Consider the following 14977-nt stretch of genomic DNA (forward strand, 5'->3'; position numbering starts at 1 on the left):
AGTTTTACCTCAATCCCTAAGGATTAGGTATCTAACATTGCCCATTTAATCCAAAGGGGTATTTTTTAGTCAAATCAACTTTATGAAAAAATTTCAAACTTTTCTCTCCCAAATGCTTTTGATGAAGATATCTGCAAATTGTTCACTTGTGGAAAAATGTCTCAAATGAATATTCTTGGCCTCTACATGATATCAAATCAAATGGTACTTTGTGTTGATGTGCTTGGTTTGATCATGGAATCTAAGATTCTTGGCCAACTTGATTGCAGAAATACTGTCAACCAAAAAAGGAGCAGAATCACTTGTCTCTTCTATAAAGCTTCAAGTATTTTCTTGAGCCAAATAATCTCCTTGGTTACTTTTGCAGCTACCACATATTCTACCATTATTGTGAAATCTGCTAGAACTAACTCTTTACATGATCTCTAGGTGACTACTATTGATCCAAGACTCATGAGATACCTTGAAGTTGACGCTTCATTTTCTTTATCACCATCAAAGTCCAATTCACAATATCCAATCAAGTTGAAGTCGTCAACCTTAAAATATCTAAGTCAAAAGTCTTGAGTTACCTTTAAGTATATTTGAACTCTTTTTGTAGCACACTGGTGTCTTTTACAAGCTTTTTACATAAACTTGGAAAGAACCCTAACAACAAATGAAATATTTGGTATGGTGATGGTAAGGTAGAAAAGACTTGGTTGCATCTTCAAATTCAATTCCAATGGATTGGAGAGAGGTTTACACTCAGCCATGTCAAACCTATTCAACATTTCTCTAATGTACTTCTATTGAGAGATGAATATGTCCAAACCCAAGTTTTTCAAGAAGAGCATGAGGAATGTTGAATGCTTTAACCATCACAAGCATGGGCACTATGCTCGAGATTGTCCAGAAAGAAGATCCTCTTATAATCAAAGGAGTAGCAACAACTACAATCAATCTCCTGATCGAAAAAGGAGGAATTATGGAGGAAGAAGATATGAAGAAATAAGCAATGCTCGTAGTGATCATGATCAAGAGCCTCGTCCTCAAAAGAGATACAAAAATACAAGGTATGAAAACGATGTTGTTGCTTCTCAATCTGAGTACTTTCTAACTTCAGCTTTGTCTAGTGCTTCTCCTCCAGATTCTTTGGATAGTTGGTTAGTGGATAGTGGTGCCTCTAGGCACTTCTTTGGTTATAAGGAAATCCTCTCTAATTTGGCTGAGAAGGAGATTGGTTTAAACATTATCCTTGGAGATAACACTACATACCCTGTAAAAGGGTTTGGCTCAAGTTCTTTTCATTTGGATCTTGGAGAAACTATTCACCTTCAAGATGTTTTATATGTACTTGGTCTAAAGAAAAATCTTGTATCTATATCTGCTCTAGAAGATAAAGGAATGAAGGTGGCTTTTATAAAAGGAAAGGTGTTAACCTGGCCAAAGAAAACAAACATGAAAAATGCTTTTACTCTTGGATCGAGAGTTGAAGGGCTTTACAAGGTCAATGGGAGACCTATTAAAGCTATGGCTCAAGAATGCAATTTCAATCAGATCAAGTTATGGCACCGCAGATTTGCTCATCTTCATTATAAAGCACTGCCCAAAGTAAAGAAAATGGTTTTTGGAATGTCAGAAATCCAATCAAAACATGATGTTGTTTGCCCTCGTTGTGAAAGTGGAAAAAAAACGAGAAAGCTTTTCCCCTCTAGCAGTACCAAATCTCATGACATCCTGCAGCTAATTCATTCAGATTTGTGTGGACCTATGCCAGTGACATCCATAGGTGGATATTTGTATTATATCACCTTTGTGGATGATTTCTCTATAAAAACATGGATATACTTCCTAAAGCACAAAGATGAAGCCTTTGATATGTTTAAAAATTTCAAAGAATTGATTGAAAACCAAACTGGAAAGAAAATCAAAGTCTTCAGTTCAGATAATGGAGGAGAATTCATTTCAAATGAATTCATTGATTTTTGCAGAGAAGTCGGTATCAAGAAAGAGACCATTGTACCATATAATCCTAACAGAATGGTGTGGCAAAAAGAAAGAATAGAACTATCATGGAGGTTGCTCGTGCCATGCTACATGATCAGAATGTGCCAAGGTTCCTATGGGGAGAAGTTGCCAACACTGTCGTATATGTACAGAATAAGATTCCTCATCGAGCATTATATGACAAGACTCTTGAAGAAGCATTCACATATAAGAACCCTGATGTCAGACATTTAAGGATCTTCGGTTGTCCTGTTTATTTTCAAGTACCAAAGGAAAAAAGGAACAAGCTTGAGGCTTCGGGTCAGAAAGGTATGTTTGTGGGCTATTGTGAAGATTCTAAAGCATATAGAATTTATATACTTGGTCAAAGAACAATAGACTTTAGTAGAGATGTAACATTTGATGAAGATGCAACTGTTGAAGAAGTAAGAATTAGTCCTCCTATCTCTTCTAAAGAAACAAATGATGATGTAGATCCCTGCACATGATTATGAGTACTTAGATGAACCTGTTGAGCCTATGGATCCATTAGATCCTCCTCCATATAGGAAAAGGTATCTATGGCTTCGTGATACTCTACAGGATGTTGAAAAACATATTGCTCCCAGGGGCACTTTTAGAGAAAGCAAGAAACCCAGTCAATATCAAAACTATGTTGTTGTTATGAGTTCTATCATACAAAGTGAACCTCAATCATTTGAAGAAGCAGTAAAGCACCAAGTATGGAAGGATGCCATGACAAAAGAATATGAATCCATTATGCAAAATGATGTATGGGAAGTTGTTCCTAGACCTCAAAGCAAATCAGTTGTGACTTCAAAGTGGTTGTTCAAAATAAAACATGGCATGGATGGAAGTATTGAAAAATATAAAGCAAGATTTGTGGCTCGAGGATTCTCTCAGAAAGAGGGAATTGATTATGAAGACATATTTGCTCTTGTTGCTCGTTATACCACCATTCGCTCTATTATTGCTTTAGTTGCTAGTCAAGGGTGGACTCTCCATCAGATGGATGTCAAGACAACTTTTCTTCATGGTGCTCTTCACGAGGAAGTATATGTTGAACAACCTCAAGCTTTTGAGGTACATGACAAAAGAACCCATGTATGCAAATTGAAGAAATCACTCTATGGCTTAAAGCAAACCCATAGAGCTTGGTATTCTCGCATTGACAACTACTTAGTAAAGGTGGGATTCATGAGGAGCAATGTTGATCCAAACCTCTACTTCAAAGTTATACAAGGTATGCCTTTGATTTTGGTACTATATGTTGACGATCTGTTTTTGACAGGTAATGAACCTCTGATGATTCAGTGTAACAGGGAGCTTGCCTCTAAATTTGAAATGACAAACCTTGGGATGATGCACTTCTTTTGGGGCCTAAAGGTCTGGCAGAGACCTGGCGAAATTATTCTCTCCCAAGGGAAGTATGTTGTAAAGCTATTAGAAAGTTTGAGTGCAAATCCATGAGGACTCCCGTGGAGGTGAACTTCAAGAAACTCTATGGTGATGAAGTTGGACCTAATTTATCTAATCCATCTAAGTATCATCAGTTAACTGGAGCAGTGATGTTGCCAGTGAACACTCATCCTGATAATTGCTATGTTGTAAACACTTGAGTCAATTCATGACCAAGCCTTTGCATAATCACTGGGTCGTTGCTAAACACGTGCTTAGATATCTACATGGGACAATTAACTTTGGTCTTCGATATACTGTTGGCAATATAAAGTTGCATGGTTATACGGATGTTGACTGGGCAGGCAACATTATTGATAGAAAAAGCACTTCAGGTTGTTGTTTCAGTTTGGGATCCACCATGATCTCTTGGATAAGCAAGAAACAAAAATCAGTCGCTCTCACTTCTGCTCAAGCTGAGTATATTGTCGCTAGCTTAGCTAGTTGTGAAGTTGGCTAGTTAAGAAAACTCTTTGGAGAGTTATTTGAGCAAGTCCTGGATACTACAGTGATATTCTGTGATAATATGAGTGGGATTCGATTGTCTGAGAATCCTGTATTTCATGACAGATCCAAGCACATTGAAATCAGATATCATTTCATTCGAGACATGGTACAGAGAGGAGCAGTGAGACTCCACCATATTCAGACTGATGAGAAAATTGTTGATATACTTACCAAAGCATTGTCGAAGAAGAAATTTCTAGTCTTCAAAGATATGCTTGGCTTAAGGGATGTACCCCTTCCCGGTCTGGGACCCGGTTGATCAAGAACACTGAGATGTGTGCTCTTGCCCCCTAGTTGAGCTCCCAAGGATAAGGAATTGAGCTAGTGAGCTCATGGGGATGAGGGACCTCCAATCGGGAGTATGATCCAGTCATGCATCTTGTTTCCCACCCATCTGGCCAACGGGTGTTGGTTATGTGAGATTGGATTGTGATCCTTACTAATCATGGTAAGTAGTATCTTTCTTAAGTTTGAAGATGTTGGTGTTCTATGTGTTGAGCTATTATGGATTCTTAGCCTCATTGGCTAAGCAACGGTTTCTTAGTCTTCATGACTGAGCGTTATTCATTTCGAGTGGTAGCATGAGTCTCCCCGATGGTATTTGTTCCAAGTTGTAGCATGTGGCTCCCTAATGTCGGGTGGAAGCATTTGGCTCCCCGATGATATTTAGGTCGGGCTGGAGCTTGAGACTCCCTAGTAATGGTTTCTTAGCCTTTATTTGGCTGAGCTTGGATTCAAGGTGGTAGTTGAGGTCCCCTACCATGAGCATTCTTCTTTAGAGTCATGATGATTTGACAAGTACAGCAATTTTCACACTGTTGGTGGAAGTTCCTCCCTAGTTGAGAGGGAGTGTTGAATTTTGTGCAACTAAGGGAGAAATATTCTTAGAAAAATAAATAAATAAATAAAAACACTTTATGAAGCAAATCATTTCCAAGTGACTCCACAAGTGTTAAGCTGGCTCTTCTAGATGGTCAATTCGACTTGCCTAGAAACTTACATGATGGCTAGTTGGCATGCCTTAAAACACTTTCATTCAGATCACATGGTGGCTATATAAAGAGGTTAATCCACTTTCCTTGATATATAATTCGATCATGCACACATTGCTCATCTGCTCTCCTATGCGAAGGTATTCAAAGAGATGTTTAAGGGTCAGATCAAGTGAAGAAATTTCTCTTCTATCTTTTATTGAAGACTATGATTTGGTTGTTCATTATTCTGTGATCTGAGCTCATTGATTGGTCAGAGATTATAACTTCTTCAAGCCTGTAACTAGGCCGAGATTTACTTCAGATTTACCTCCATAGATCTAGATCTAATACATTTCAATTCTGCCTCCATAGATCTAGATCTGATACATTTCAGATCTGCCTCACACAAATCTAGATGCAAGCCACCTCAGGATGCCATTTTAGAATTGTAATATGGTCTAAGCTTATGCCTTCACAAATTTGTATTCTATCTCAAGTTTGAGCCTCAAAAGGGAAGAAGACCTGAGATCTGTCTCTGTGGTATGGTGAGAGGATCAGCCTCTTGTTTCAGATCTAGCTGGAAGACATTGTGAAGAAGACCTTAAAACTTATGGAAGTTATTATCATGGCAGATCTCTTTGATCTATTTCACATTGGTGATAAAATTCTTGCATCAATATTTTGTCACTCTCACTATTAGCAGATTTATTGGAAGCCTATTATTTTGTTTCATCATTAGCAGACCTAGTGGAGATTTCTCTCTCACATTTCTGGAGATCTCTTTCTTGCAATATTATTTGGCAGATTTTGTATTATTGACAAGATCTCTATCTTGTATTATCATTGGTGGCAGATCTCCCTTGTATCAGATCTCACACTTCAAAAAGATTTGTCCTAGTTTAAAAAGGGCTAATGTTGCTATCATTGAGAAAAGGTTTTTATACTCTGCTTATATATCTCTGTTGTCTTATTGTTCTTTGATTGTCTTCTATATGGTTATTGGTTATTGTATGCACTTAAAGGTTGAATATCTAAGTTAATTAATTGCAAAATTTAACAAGAAGTGCATGTTTAAAATTTACCTCCAACCATAAGCTTCGTTGTAAGAGAGATAGAACCACCTTCTTCACCTAATTTGAGAAGTCTAGACAAACCCTCATTCGCAGTTAACACAGGTGACCTTGCAGTTGTCTTGTGGGCAATCCCTTCTAGGAACGGAGGCATATGGGTGGTTAGAACTCCAGGGGACGTATCATTAATGAGGTTTTAGCCTCCTTCCAGCGGACTTCTCTCTACAACTTGTGTTCGAGACTAGCTTCAAAATAATTGAGAGGAAGGCTTCACTTAGATTAGGCATCTAATTAAAAATTGACCAAGATTTTGCATTTCACGTTAGATTAGATCATGCACTTCATTTAGGATAGAATTTGCATTTTGCAGCAACTGTTCATCCAATAACTTGGCGTATTGATCTTTATTAAGCAAGTAATTAATCTTGAAGGCACTTGTCTATCAATTATATCTTTAAGAATCTGATTTGGTTGTGCTTAATAATTCTACTTGTCACATATCTCTAATTCAAGTTGCTTGGACATTCAGTTGTATCTCCTGAACTTGTTGGTTTCCAATGGGTTTTTCATCATTCCATTTGTATGGACTACACCCCTTAGCCTGCATTTACGAGATAGCTTAAAGGGAGAAGGCAGGGATCAGAGTGACAGCCCCTGCACTGAGCGTTGTCACAATGGGTGTACAATCCGGGCGACAACATCTCCGACCTGAACAAAGGAAACTTCCTTTAGGTCTTTTGATAGGTTGACTGTTAGATGTAGAAAATCCACGAAATTCTGATCTACTAATATGGGCAATCTAAAATATAATTTCTTCTCATATAAAAACAAAATTTCTTTACTAAACTTTGCAACGTAATAGGAACAAAAATAAACACAATCACACAATTCAAAACACAATTTTTTCTAGGGAACCCAACTGGGAAAACCCTCTTCTTGATTATTGATAGAAACTAAGCATTAGATCTCTTACAAATACAACTTATTTCAATCTGAAAACAAACTTGTTTTTCCTACTTGAACCAGGCTTGAAACCCTTGCAAGATTGTTGATCCTTATCTACTCTCTATCAAACTCACACAAGCCTCAACACACAAGCACCAACTTGTGCTCTCTACTTCCTTGTCTCACCAACTCGTGCTCACAAGACAATGATCAAATTGTGCCTTCATTCCTCCTTATTACTGGCAAATTCTATTTGAGGAAATTCGAATTGTTGATTGACTAGTTAACAAAAGCTCAATGGTTGTGTTAACTAGTCCTTCCTATAATTTAGGAGCCTAACTCAATCAACTTGTCCTTTACCCAAAATAACTCGCACTAGAAGACAATAAACTCAACCTTCCACTAATTAGCACTAGTCAACTACTTCTTGCACTCCTAACTTTTAGGAATTTGCCCTAAATTTTAGGAACTTGTCCTACTTTTTAGGAATTAGCTCCTAACTCATAGGAACTCGTGCATGCTCAAGGAAAAACTCGTTGTGGTTCCTTGAATTAAAGCACAAATCAAGGAACCCTTTCTCACTACTATTTTCAACACTCCTTATTACCGAGGAAGGTGTTCCTGAAAGAACCTCGTCCACTTGGATCTGTCTCCAACACTAACACGTTCTCCGCTGCTGCAATTGCTCCCTCTGAACTAGAAGACTTCCTTACTTTTTTCTGCATAACCTTATCTGAAGACCTGTTCTTTCCCGCCATGTTCTGCGAGTCCATCACTTCAGTCATAAGTGCCATGTACCCAATGTACCTCTGTGGTTGCTTCCTCTGGATGGAAGTGATACTGGAAGATTCAACTCTCTTTTCATCTTCATTAACCAAATCCTTTGCCCACTTGGCTAGAACTCTCACTATACTGGAAGTCTTTGACTAAGTGGATGCCTCCACTCACCCTGGGCTATGCTCCTCATCATCCTGTTGGTCAACCCAACTGCCAACTAGCTTAGACTCAAACTGAGATACTAGTTGAGGATTCATCTTGAAAGCTCTATCCTGCACTTGCTCAATCACCACTTCTCTACTCTAAACTTTCCCTGCATTGTTGCTCAAGGCTACACCTGTCTCAAACAAATATGCCCACTAGCTACTCTTCTACTCCTCCAAGATTGTCGACTCTTAGGGTCTTCTGTGAGTTGTTCACAGCTTCGTTTGTGAACAACTCCTAGGCTACCCACTTTTGTCTTCCTCTATGGCTATTGTAGACAAGTCAAGGGCTTGGAGGCTACCCTCTTTTCACTGTAGAAGTCCTTCTCTTCAACTGTGAACTAGGGCTTACTCCCTTGGCTGCCCTTTTATCCCTTCAAAGAACAAGCCCTTGAGCATCAAACTTCTACCACTCCTAGCAGACCTATGCTCCTTTATAAGTCTGCACTTAGGGCTCCCAAAGACACCTTCTTGTTGCCCTCCACACAATCCACAAGATGTCCTCCAACCTCTATCCAAACTGGACACCTCATCCACTAGCAAACATCAAATTCAAGAGGACAAAACATACCTTGTTTTCTCAGCCAACTATTGCTCCTCTTGACCTCGACTTTTGTGCCCTTCTCTACAATTCTCAGCCCTCTGTCAGGGCTAACTGTAACTACAATTACAGCCCCACAAACTCGGCCCTCTATGCCTCCAAATACTGCAGATTAGCCTCCCCAACAGTCCTTCCTTATTCGTTGTCCTTCTTGCCTTTGTGCAATCCACTATTTAGCCTTTTTGGTACTCACAAAGACCACCTACAGAACTAGGCAACACTAGGGCATACTCAAAAAATATTCGAACCTGTTTCTAGAGAAACTCTCCACCCAAAACTTGCGGTTGCCCTTCCGTTATAGCTCCTCTTCTTCACTAGCCTTTAGGACACTTTTCTGCCCAAAATGACACCTACAGCAATGCAACTGTCATCGCAAAGACACTGAAATATACAAACTTGTTCTTGAGAATTTAACCCTCAAATTTGGCACAGAACTGCCTCAGAAGATGTCTCCTCTATGTTGGTTGTAACTCCACAAACTCGGCCAATTGTCACAAGAATATTGGACCCAAAACAATCCAATATCTCTCCTTCGCTAGGGCTCCTGATTTGCAGCTACCTCAAAGGTATCTTCTTTTGATGTTTTTGCTCCTTAGATGTGTTACACTTGTGATGTGTTGGTCCTTATTCTGATCCACACTCTAATACCATGTTGAAAATCCACGAAATTCTGATTTGCTAATATGAGCAATCTGAAATATAATTTACTCTCATATAAACACATTATTTCTCTACTAAACTTTGCAATAGAATAGGAACAGAAATAAACACAATCACACAATTCAAAAAGCAATTTTTTTTCTAGGGAACCCAACTGGGAAAATCCTCTACTTGATTATTGATAGAAACTGAGCATTAGATCTCTTACAAGTACAGCTTATTTCAATCTGAAAACAAACTTGTTTTTCCTGCTTCACCCAGGCTTGAAACCCTTGCAACATTGTTGATCCCTATCTGCTCTCTATCAAACTCACACAAGCACCAACATGTGCTTTCTACTACCTTGTCTCACCAACTCGTGCTCACAAAACAATGATCAAATTGTGCCTTTGTTCCTCCTTACAAGCACTTCGATTAGGCTATTACTAGCAAATTCTATTTAAGGAAAGTCGAACAGTTGATTAACTAGTTAACAAAAGCTCATTGGTTGTGTTAACTCGTCTTTCCTATAATTTAGGTGCTTGACTCAATCAACTTGCCCTTTACCCAAAATAACTAGCACTAGAAGACAATAATCTCGGCCTTCCACTAATCAGCACTAGTCAACTACTTTTTGCACTTCCAACTTTTAGAAATTCACCCTAAATTTTAGAAACTCGTCCTATTTTTAGGAATTAGCTCTTAACTCATAGGAAACTCATTGTCGTTACTTGAATTAAGGCACAAATCAAGGAACCTTTTCTCTACTATTTCCAACATCAAACGCACTGACATCTATGAGCTTAGGGTTAATAGACCAGGGTAACTCACGACAGACAAACTAGCCATCAATGCAGATATACGAACCACAAAATCCCAAATTACACGGGTAAGCCAAGGAATTCAACCAACACAAGACACATAAATAGACAAAATGTTGGGCTGAGAAATCCTCAACTCACAAGAACACCACCATGGCGTTCTGACAGAGCAAAGGGCCACGAGGGATAATAGCAACACAATGCAACTCGTTTTGGAAAGGAAATGGAAATATTTATTATAAAGAAATAAAGAAAAACCTTTTATCAGGCTTCCGGTGCTTGGACAATTCCACCAATATCGCTCCATCATTTCATTAACTAAAACCTTAATGATGGTATCAAGAAGAATTCGGCCATTGAAATACACAGGTGTGCTTCACAAACACACACATCAACAAAAATAACCACATACGCATCATCTAGCAGTAGAATATTGCCTCGTGAACAGACACAAAATACCAATAATGATAGTTTCTCAAGGCTTCCACACTAAAATGCAAGCAAAATCAAAATAGGTCCGATAATTATATTAGATTATTTAGAAACGAGTTGCAGTGGGTGGCAGAGGCACCTCGTACCCTTTACGTTTGGCTGGGTCAAAGGGGTCGCTGGCAGGGGGCTGCTGATGCTCATGGTGTTGGTGGGCAATTTCAGTGATATCACTGGCATTGTCGTTTGCAACAGCAGCATCCTTGTCGATATTATCCTTGAGAGTTCCAGTTCCAATAAAGCAATCAGTGGTAGTGCAAGTGATCAAATTACCGTTGATAATCATCATCTTCCTCCTCCTTTCCTCCTCTCCCTTGTTGCTGCTGCAGCAGCCTCCTGCCTCAAATGTCGACGACATGAAACGCATCAGGGAAGCTCCTACGATGCCACCGACTACAGCAGCTGCACATACTAACACCAGTTCTCCGGATATCCACAAACTCTTCGCCATTGCCAAAGTGCTGGTCGAGACACTTGATGGAGCATCCCCGTATCATTATATAGTATGAGCGGGAAATATCATTCCCTGGGACAAGGCCAAATTACTTTTGTCCGATATAAAGTACCTTTACATTTATTATATTTCCGAGTTTAGTCCATTGTTTTTGAAGTTTACCCTTGGATGAATGGGTAATGAGAGGTATGTTCACGTTGTTGATACAAAGTAAAAATGTAGAAATTACAGTAAAATAGTGTTGTATTTTTTGGGGCGGGAAGGTGAGTTTTGAGATTTGTATTTTTGTAGTTGTGATTTAGGAGTATTAAAATTACGGAGTATAAGTCACACTAATTTTTAGTATGGTTAGATTTTTGTGAATAGAGTTTCAAATTTGTGATCTTTACACAACATAATGCCTTAACAAAATACTCTATCATCATTTGCTTTACGCCTTAATGCCCTCTACAACTCAATAGGGGAGAGATGTGAAGACATTAAGCATAATGTACGAAAAAATGTATGTTAACATTTTTAAAAATACAAGCATAATGTAAGAATGATTGTATGTTAACATTTTTAAATGTAGACTCAATATGTTAAAATTATAAGAACTAAAAGATATTAATATTAATAAGATTAAAGGTTGGCCTCAACAAATTAAATTTATTTATATATTGAATTAAGAAAATTAATATACAAACTCAAATACAATGACAAATCTGAAAAACTCATAACTTAAATGGAAAAAGTCAATAAATGCAATTTCATTTCAAAAAAAAAACTTACCACATCTATTTTATATCAATTCAACGACTAAGTAAACTTAAATTAAATTATTAATAATAATTTTGGGATAACTCTAAAAGCCCTATTTTGTGGTCATCTCCTCTATGTATTAAATTTATTTATATATTAATCAAGAAAAATAATATACAGACTAGAATCCCCTGAAATTTGGAAAAACTTACTACTAAGATGAATCTCATTGTGTCAATCACTCCATCATGTCTTTGGAGATTCCATTCAATTATTATTAATCATTTATTAGACTACTAGTAATAAACTAGCTTAGATCCATCTTAACTTGGGATCTACTAAGAGAGGGATCAAATCTCCTTACACTCTAAGGTTTTCATCTCAATAGATTTGATCCCTCTTGGAAATTAAGAGGGATTTGCATTGGTTTAAACTATTTTATTGTAGTGTTTATTAGATTAATTAGATTTTATACCAAAATAATTAATTTACATTTACATTTAGTGGGGATTGGAGAGGTGGAATTATTGAGGAGTTTTGAAAAACTGCTTTTAGGAATGTTTTAAGAATATATCCAATTATTATCTATTTAAACCTTTATAGCCAAACAATTTAAAATTTTAATTGTAACATTAATATTTGTAATATTTTTAAATGTTTAATATCATTTTTATTAAATTCAATTTTTTCACTCACTGAGCATATAATAGATGGTGATGGGGTGTATTGTTAAGGCACTCTGTGATGTGAAGGTCACCAATTGGAAACTTCATGGCAAAAATCTAACAATGTTAAGGGTTGGTGTGCCCTATGTCAGGTGCAATCCCCCGGTGATTTTCATGGCTTAGATACCCCTAAGTCGTAGCTTCTCAAGCCAAAAGTTAAGTGTTCAATCATTTAAGGACTTAGCAAAAAAATTGATATTAAATATATATTAATTTTAATTTATCATTGGTTAAAAAAAGGATAAATAATCTTTATTCGACTATGAAATTGTGAAGAAATAAAAAATAAATAAATATATAGAGAGAGAGAGAGAGATTTTTTTGTCTTGTGTTTACTCAATATGTAGATTTCTTTTGGTTTATGAAGTGTTAATGCATAATTACTAGGATAATGACATGCATGATATGGTACACACATTATGAGGTGTTTAGGATGGACTTTTATTTACATAAAAGTTTTTATGAAAATAAATTAAAGTGTTAGAGGGGTGAGAATTGGAAGATTTATTCCAACATTTTAGCTCAACTCATGAGATTCGTCGTTGAAACTTGATTGGATTTAGTGTCATAATCTATGTAAATATTAATTTTGGACAAGAAGTTGGCAATGAATCTATTTTCAAATTCCAATGAATGTTTATTAATCTTATCTCAAGATTGCTTGATGTTTGTGGACCGATTTGTCATTAAATTCATTATTTTTCATTTCTTCATGCTGTCAATAATTGCAATTTTCATTTCAATCAAGAGATCAATATAGCTTTATGTGGGCCAAAAGTGGTCATTGTAGGTCATGTTCTCTACAAGATAAAGGAAAAAACCACAATTTGAGCTTTATGTAGAATTTGGAGGTTTGATTGAAAACATAAAGGTGGGGTATTTTGGCAATAGAACTGTAATGGCAAATTGTTTCAGTTAAAATTTAGTGAATTGGTGCTTGGAAAAGTTGAAAATTCATTGAGATTGGAGCTTGAAAATGTTGAAAATTCAATGGAATTTATGTTGATTCAATTAATGCTTGGTGCTTGGATTTATGCAAGACAAAGATGGTTCTCATGATTAGAGTTGTCTACATGAGAAAGATAGTAATATGAGGTTTATGTAGCAATTGGAAGCTTGTGCAAACACTCCAAGGTAAGAAATTTTCTCTTTGTTTTTTTAAACAAAAACTAAAAGTTTCATATTAAGTGAAATATGTGGTTAAAGCAAGCAACCAAGCTATAAAAAGAAAATATTATTATGATAATTTGTTAATCCAAGATAAAGAGCTATGAGTTGTAACTGTGAAAAATTGTAAAATAAATATTCAAGTTTACATATATTTGACTAGAAAAATAGTGCTTTACAACTAGGGATTTGACATTCTAGGTTTCAAAATTTGACCTCCTGGTTCACCACCATGGTTGCTCCATAGAGGGACAAATCCTCCCTCCTAGAAATAAATCCTAGCCAACCAAGCCCCTTGTGACTTCAACCAGCATTCATCTCCAAATGAATTTTCACACCATCAAGTTATTAATGCCAACATCCCAACTCAAGTCCTAATTAAAAATTTGCAAATCTGAATGCAAATTATCAATTGTTGACTTCACCAAATACTAGAGCATGGGAATATGACATTGTATCCCTCAAATGGATAGCATACCCACGTACGAGATCAAAACAAATGGAATTGGATAATATATTAAGTGCATAAAATATTGTGTCATCATTAGATGTTTCCTAGGTCTCTAACCAACAAAGAAACATTTGGTAACCTAGCTCAATACCCATTGGAAACCCAACAGACATATTGATCTTGAACTTGGCTCCAAGGATTTCTTCACAATTATTTTCCACAATCAATTACGTTGACATTTAGTTTTCTATAATGGCCCACATTTCTTCTTATCTGTAGGACTCCAGAGATCCAACCCAGATAAGGAAAATTTCACCTATGCTCCAATATGGATACAACTTTATGCCTTGCCACAAGAATACTGAGACATGGAATTTTTTGAAGGCATTGGTAATCAATGAGTTCCTTTGTCAAAGTTGCAGAAAATACCAAACAAATCTAATATACGACCTATGCATGTATATGTGCATACATGATCTAGGTGGATATTAGTGGCCACCAGCCTATTCCACTTAGACCCCCATAATTGTTTTCTATCAGTTTACTATTTTTTAGCACTATTTCCTATTAGGCAGTTTTACATTTTTGGCAATTTTCGGGTCCTGAACTTCTGGAGTCGTTTTGAGGCCCTAAACAATGTTTTTTGGTAAACAAGAAAATGTGAGACGCCAACTCACTTTTGTAGTCGAAATTTGTTGTCCTCGGATAAACCTGCATGCGAAATGGAGATCGTGTGCCAAAGTTACGACCTTGGGAAGTTGACGTTACAACTAACCCCATCGGGGCCCATACCTTTTGGTGCTTCATCTCCTAGGGTTAGGTTTTTGGATGTTTAAGGTTTCTCATTGTTTCTTCATGATAAAAAAGGCCTTTGAGTCTCATTGTAACACAATTCAGAAGACATGTAGTTGTCACATCTCTCCTCATATTTAAGCTACCATCACCCGAGCTAGTTTGTTGTCATTC

The 14977-nt window shown here is 36.9% G+C and overlaps 1 protein-coding gene across 1 annotated transcript in view; it reads right to left on the minus strand.

The window, feature by feature from the left end:
- LOC149222587 (uncharacterized) overlaps nt 1-10992 on the minus strand; it is a 140355-nt gene extending 129363 nt beyond the window's left edge. The window contains exon 1 of the mRNA XM_089387636.1: nt 10563-10992. Within this exon, the coding sequence (XP_089243762.1) occupies nt 10563-10924 (362 nt within the window). The 5' untranslated portion in view covers nt 10925-10992. The remainder of the gene's footprint in view (nt 1-10562) is intronic.
- Nucleotides 10993-14977: the final 3985 nt, after the last annotated feature.

The sequence above is a fragment of the Pinus tabuliformis genome, chromosome Q (genome assembly GCF_031772625.1).
Source record: "Pinus tabuliformis cultivar Carrire ecotype Pingquan chromosome Q, CPIR1, whole genome shotgun sequence".
In the NCBI taxonomy this organism is placed as follows: domain Eukaryota; kingdom Viridiplantae; phylum Streptophyta; class Pinopsida; order Pinales; family Pinaceae; genus Pinus; species Pinus tabuliformis.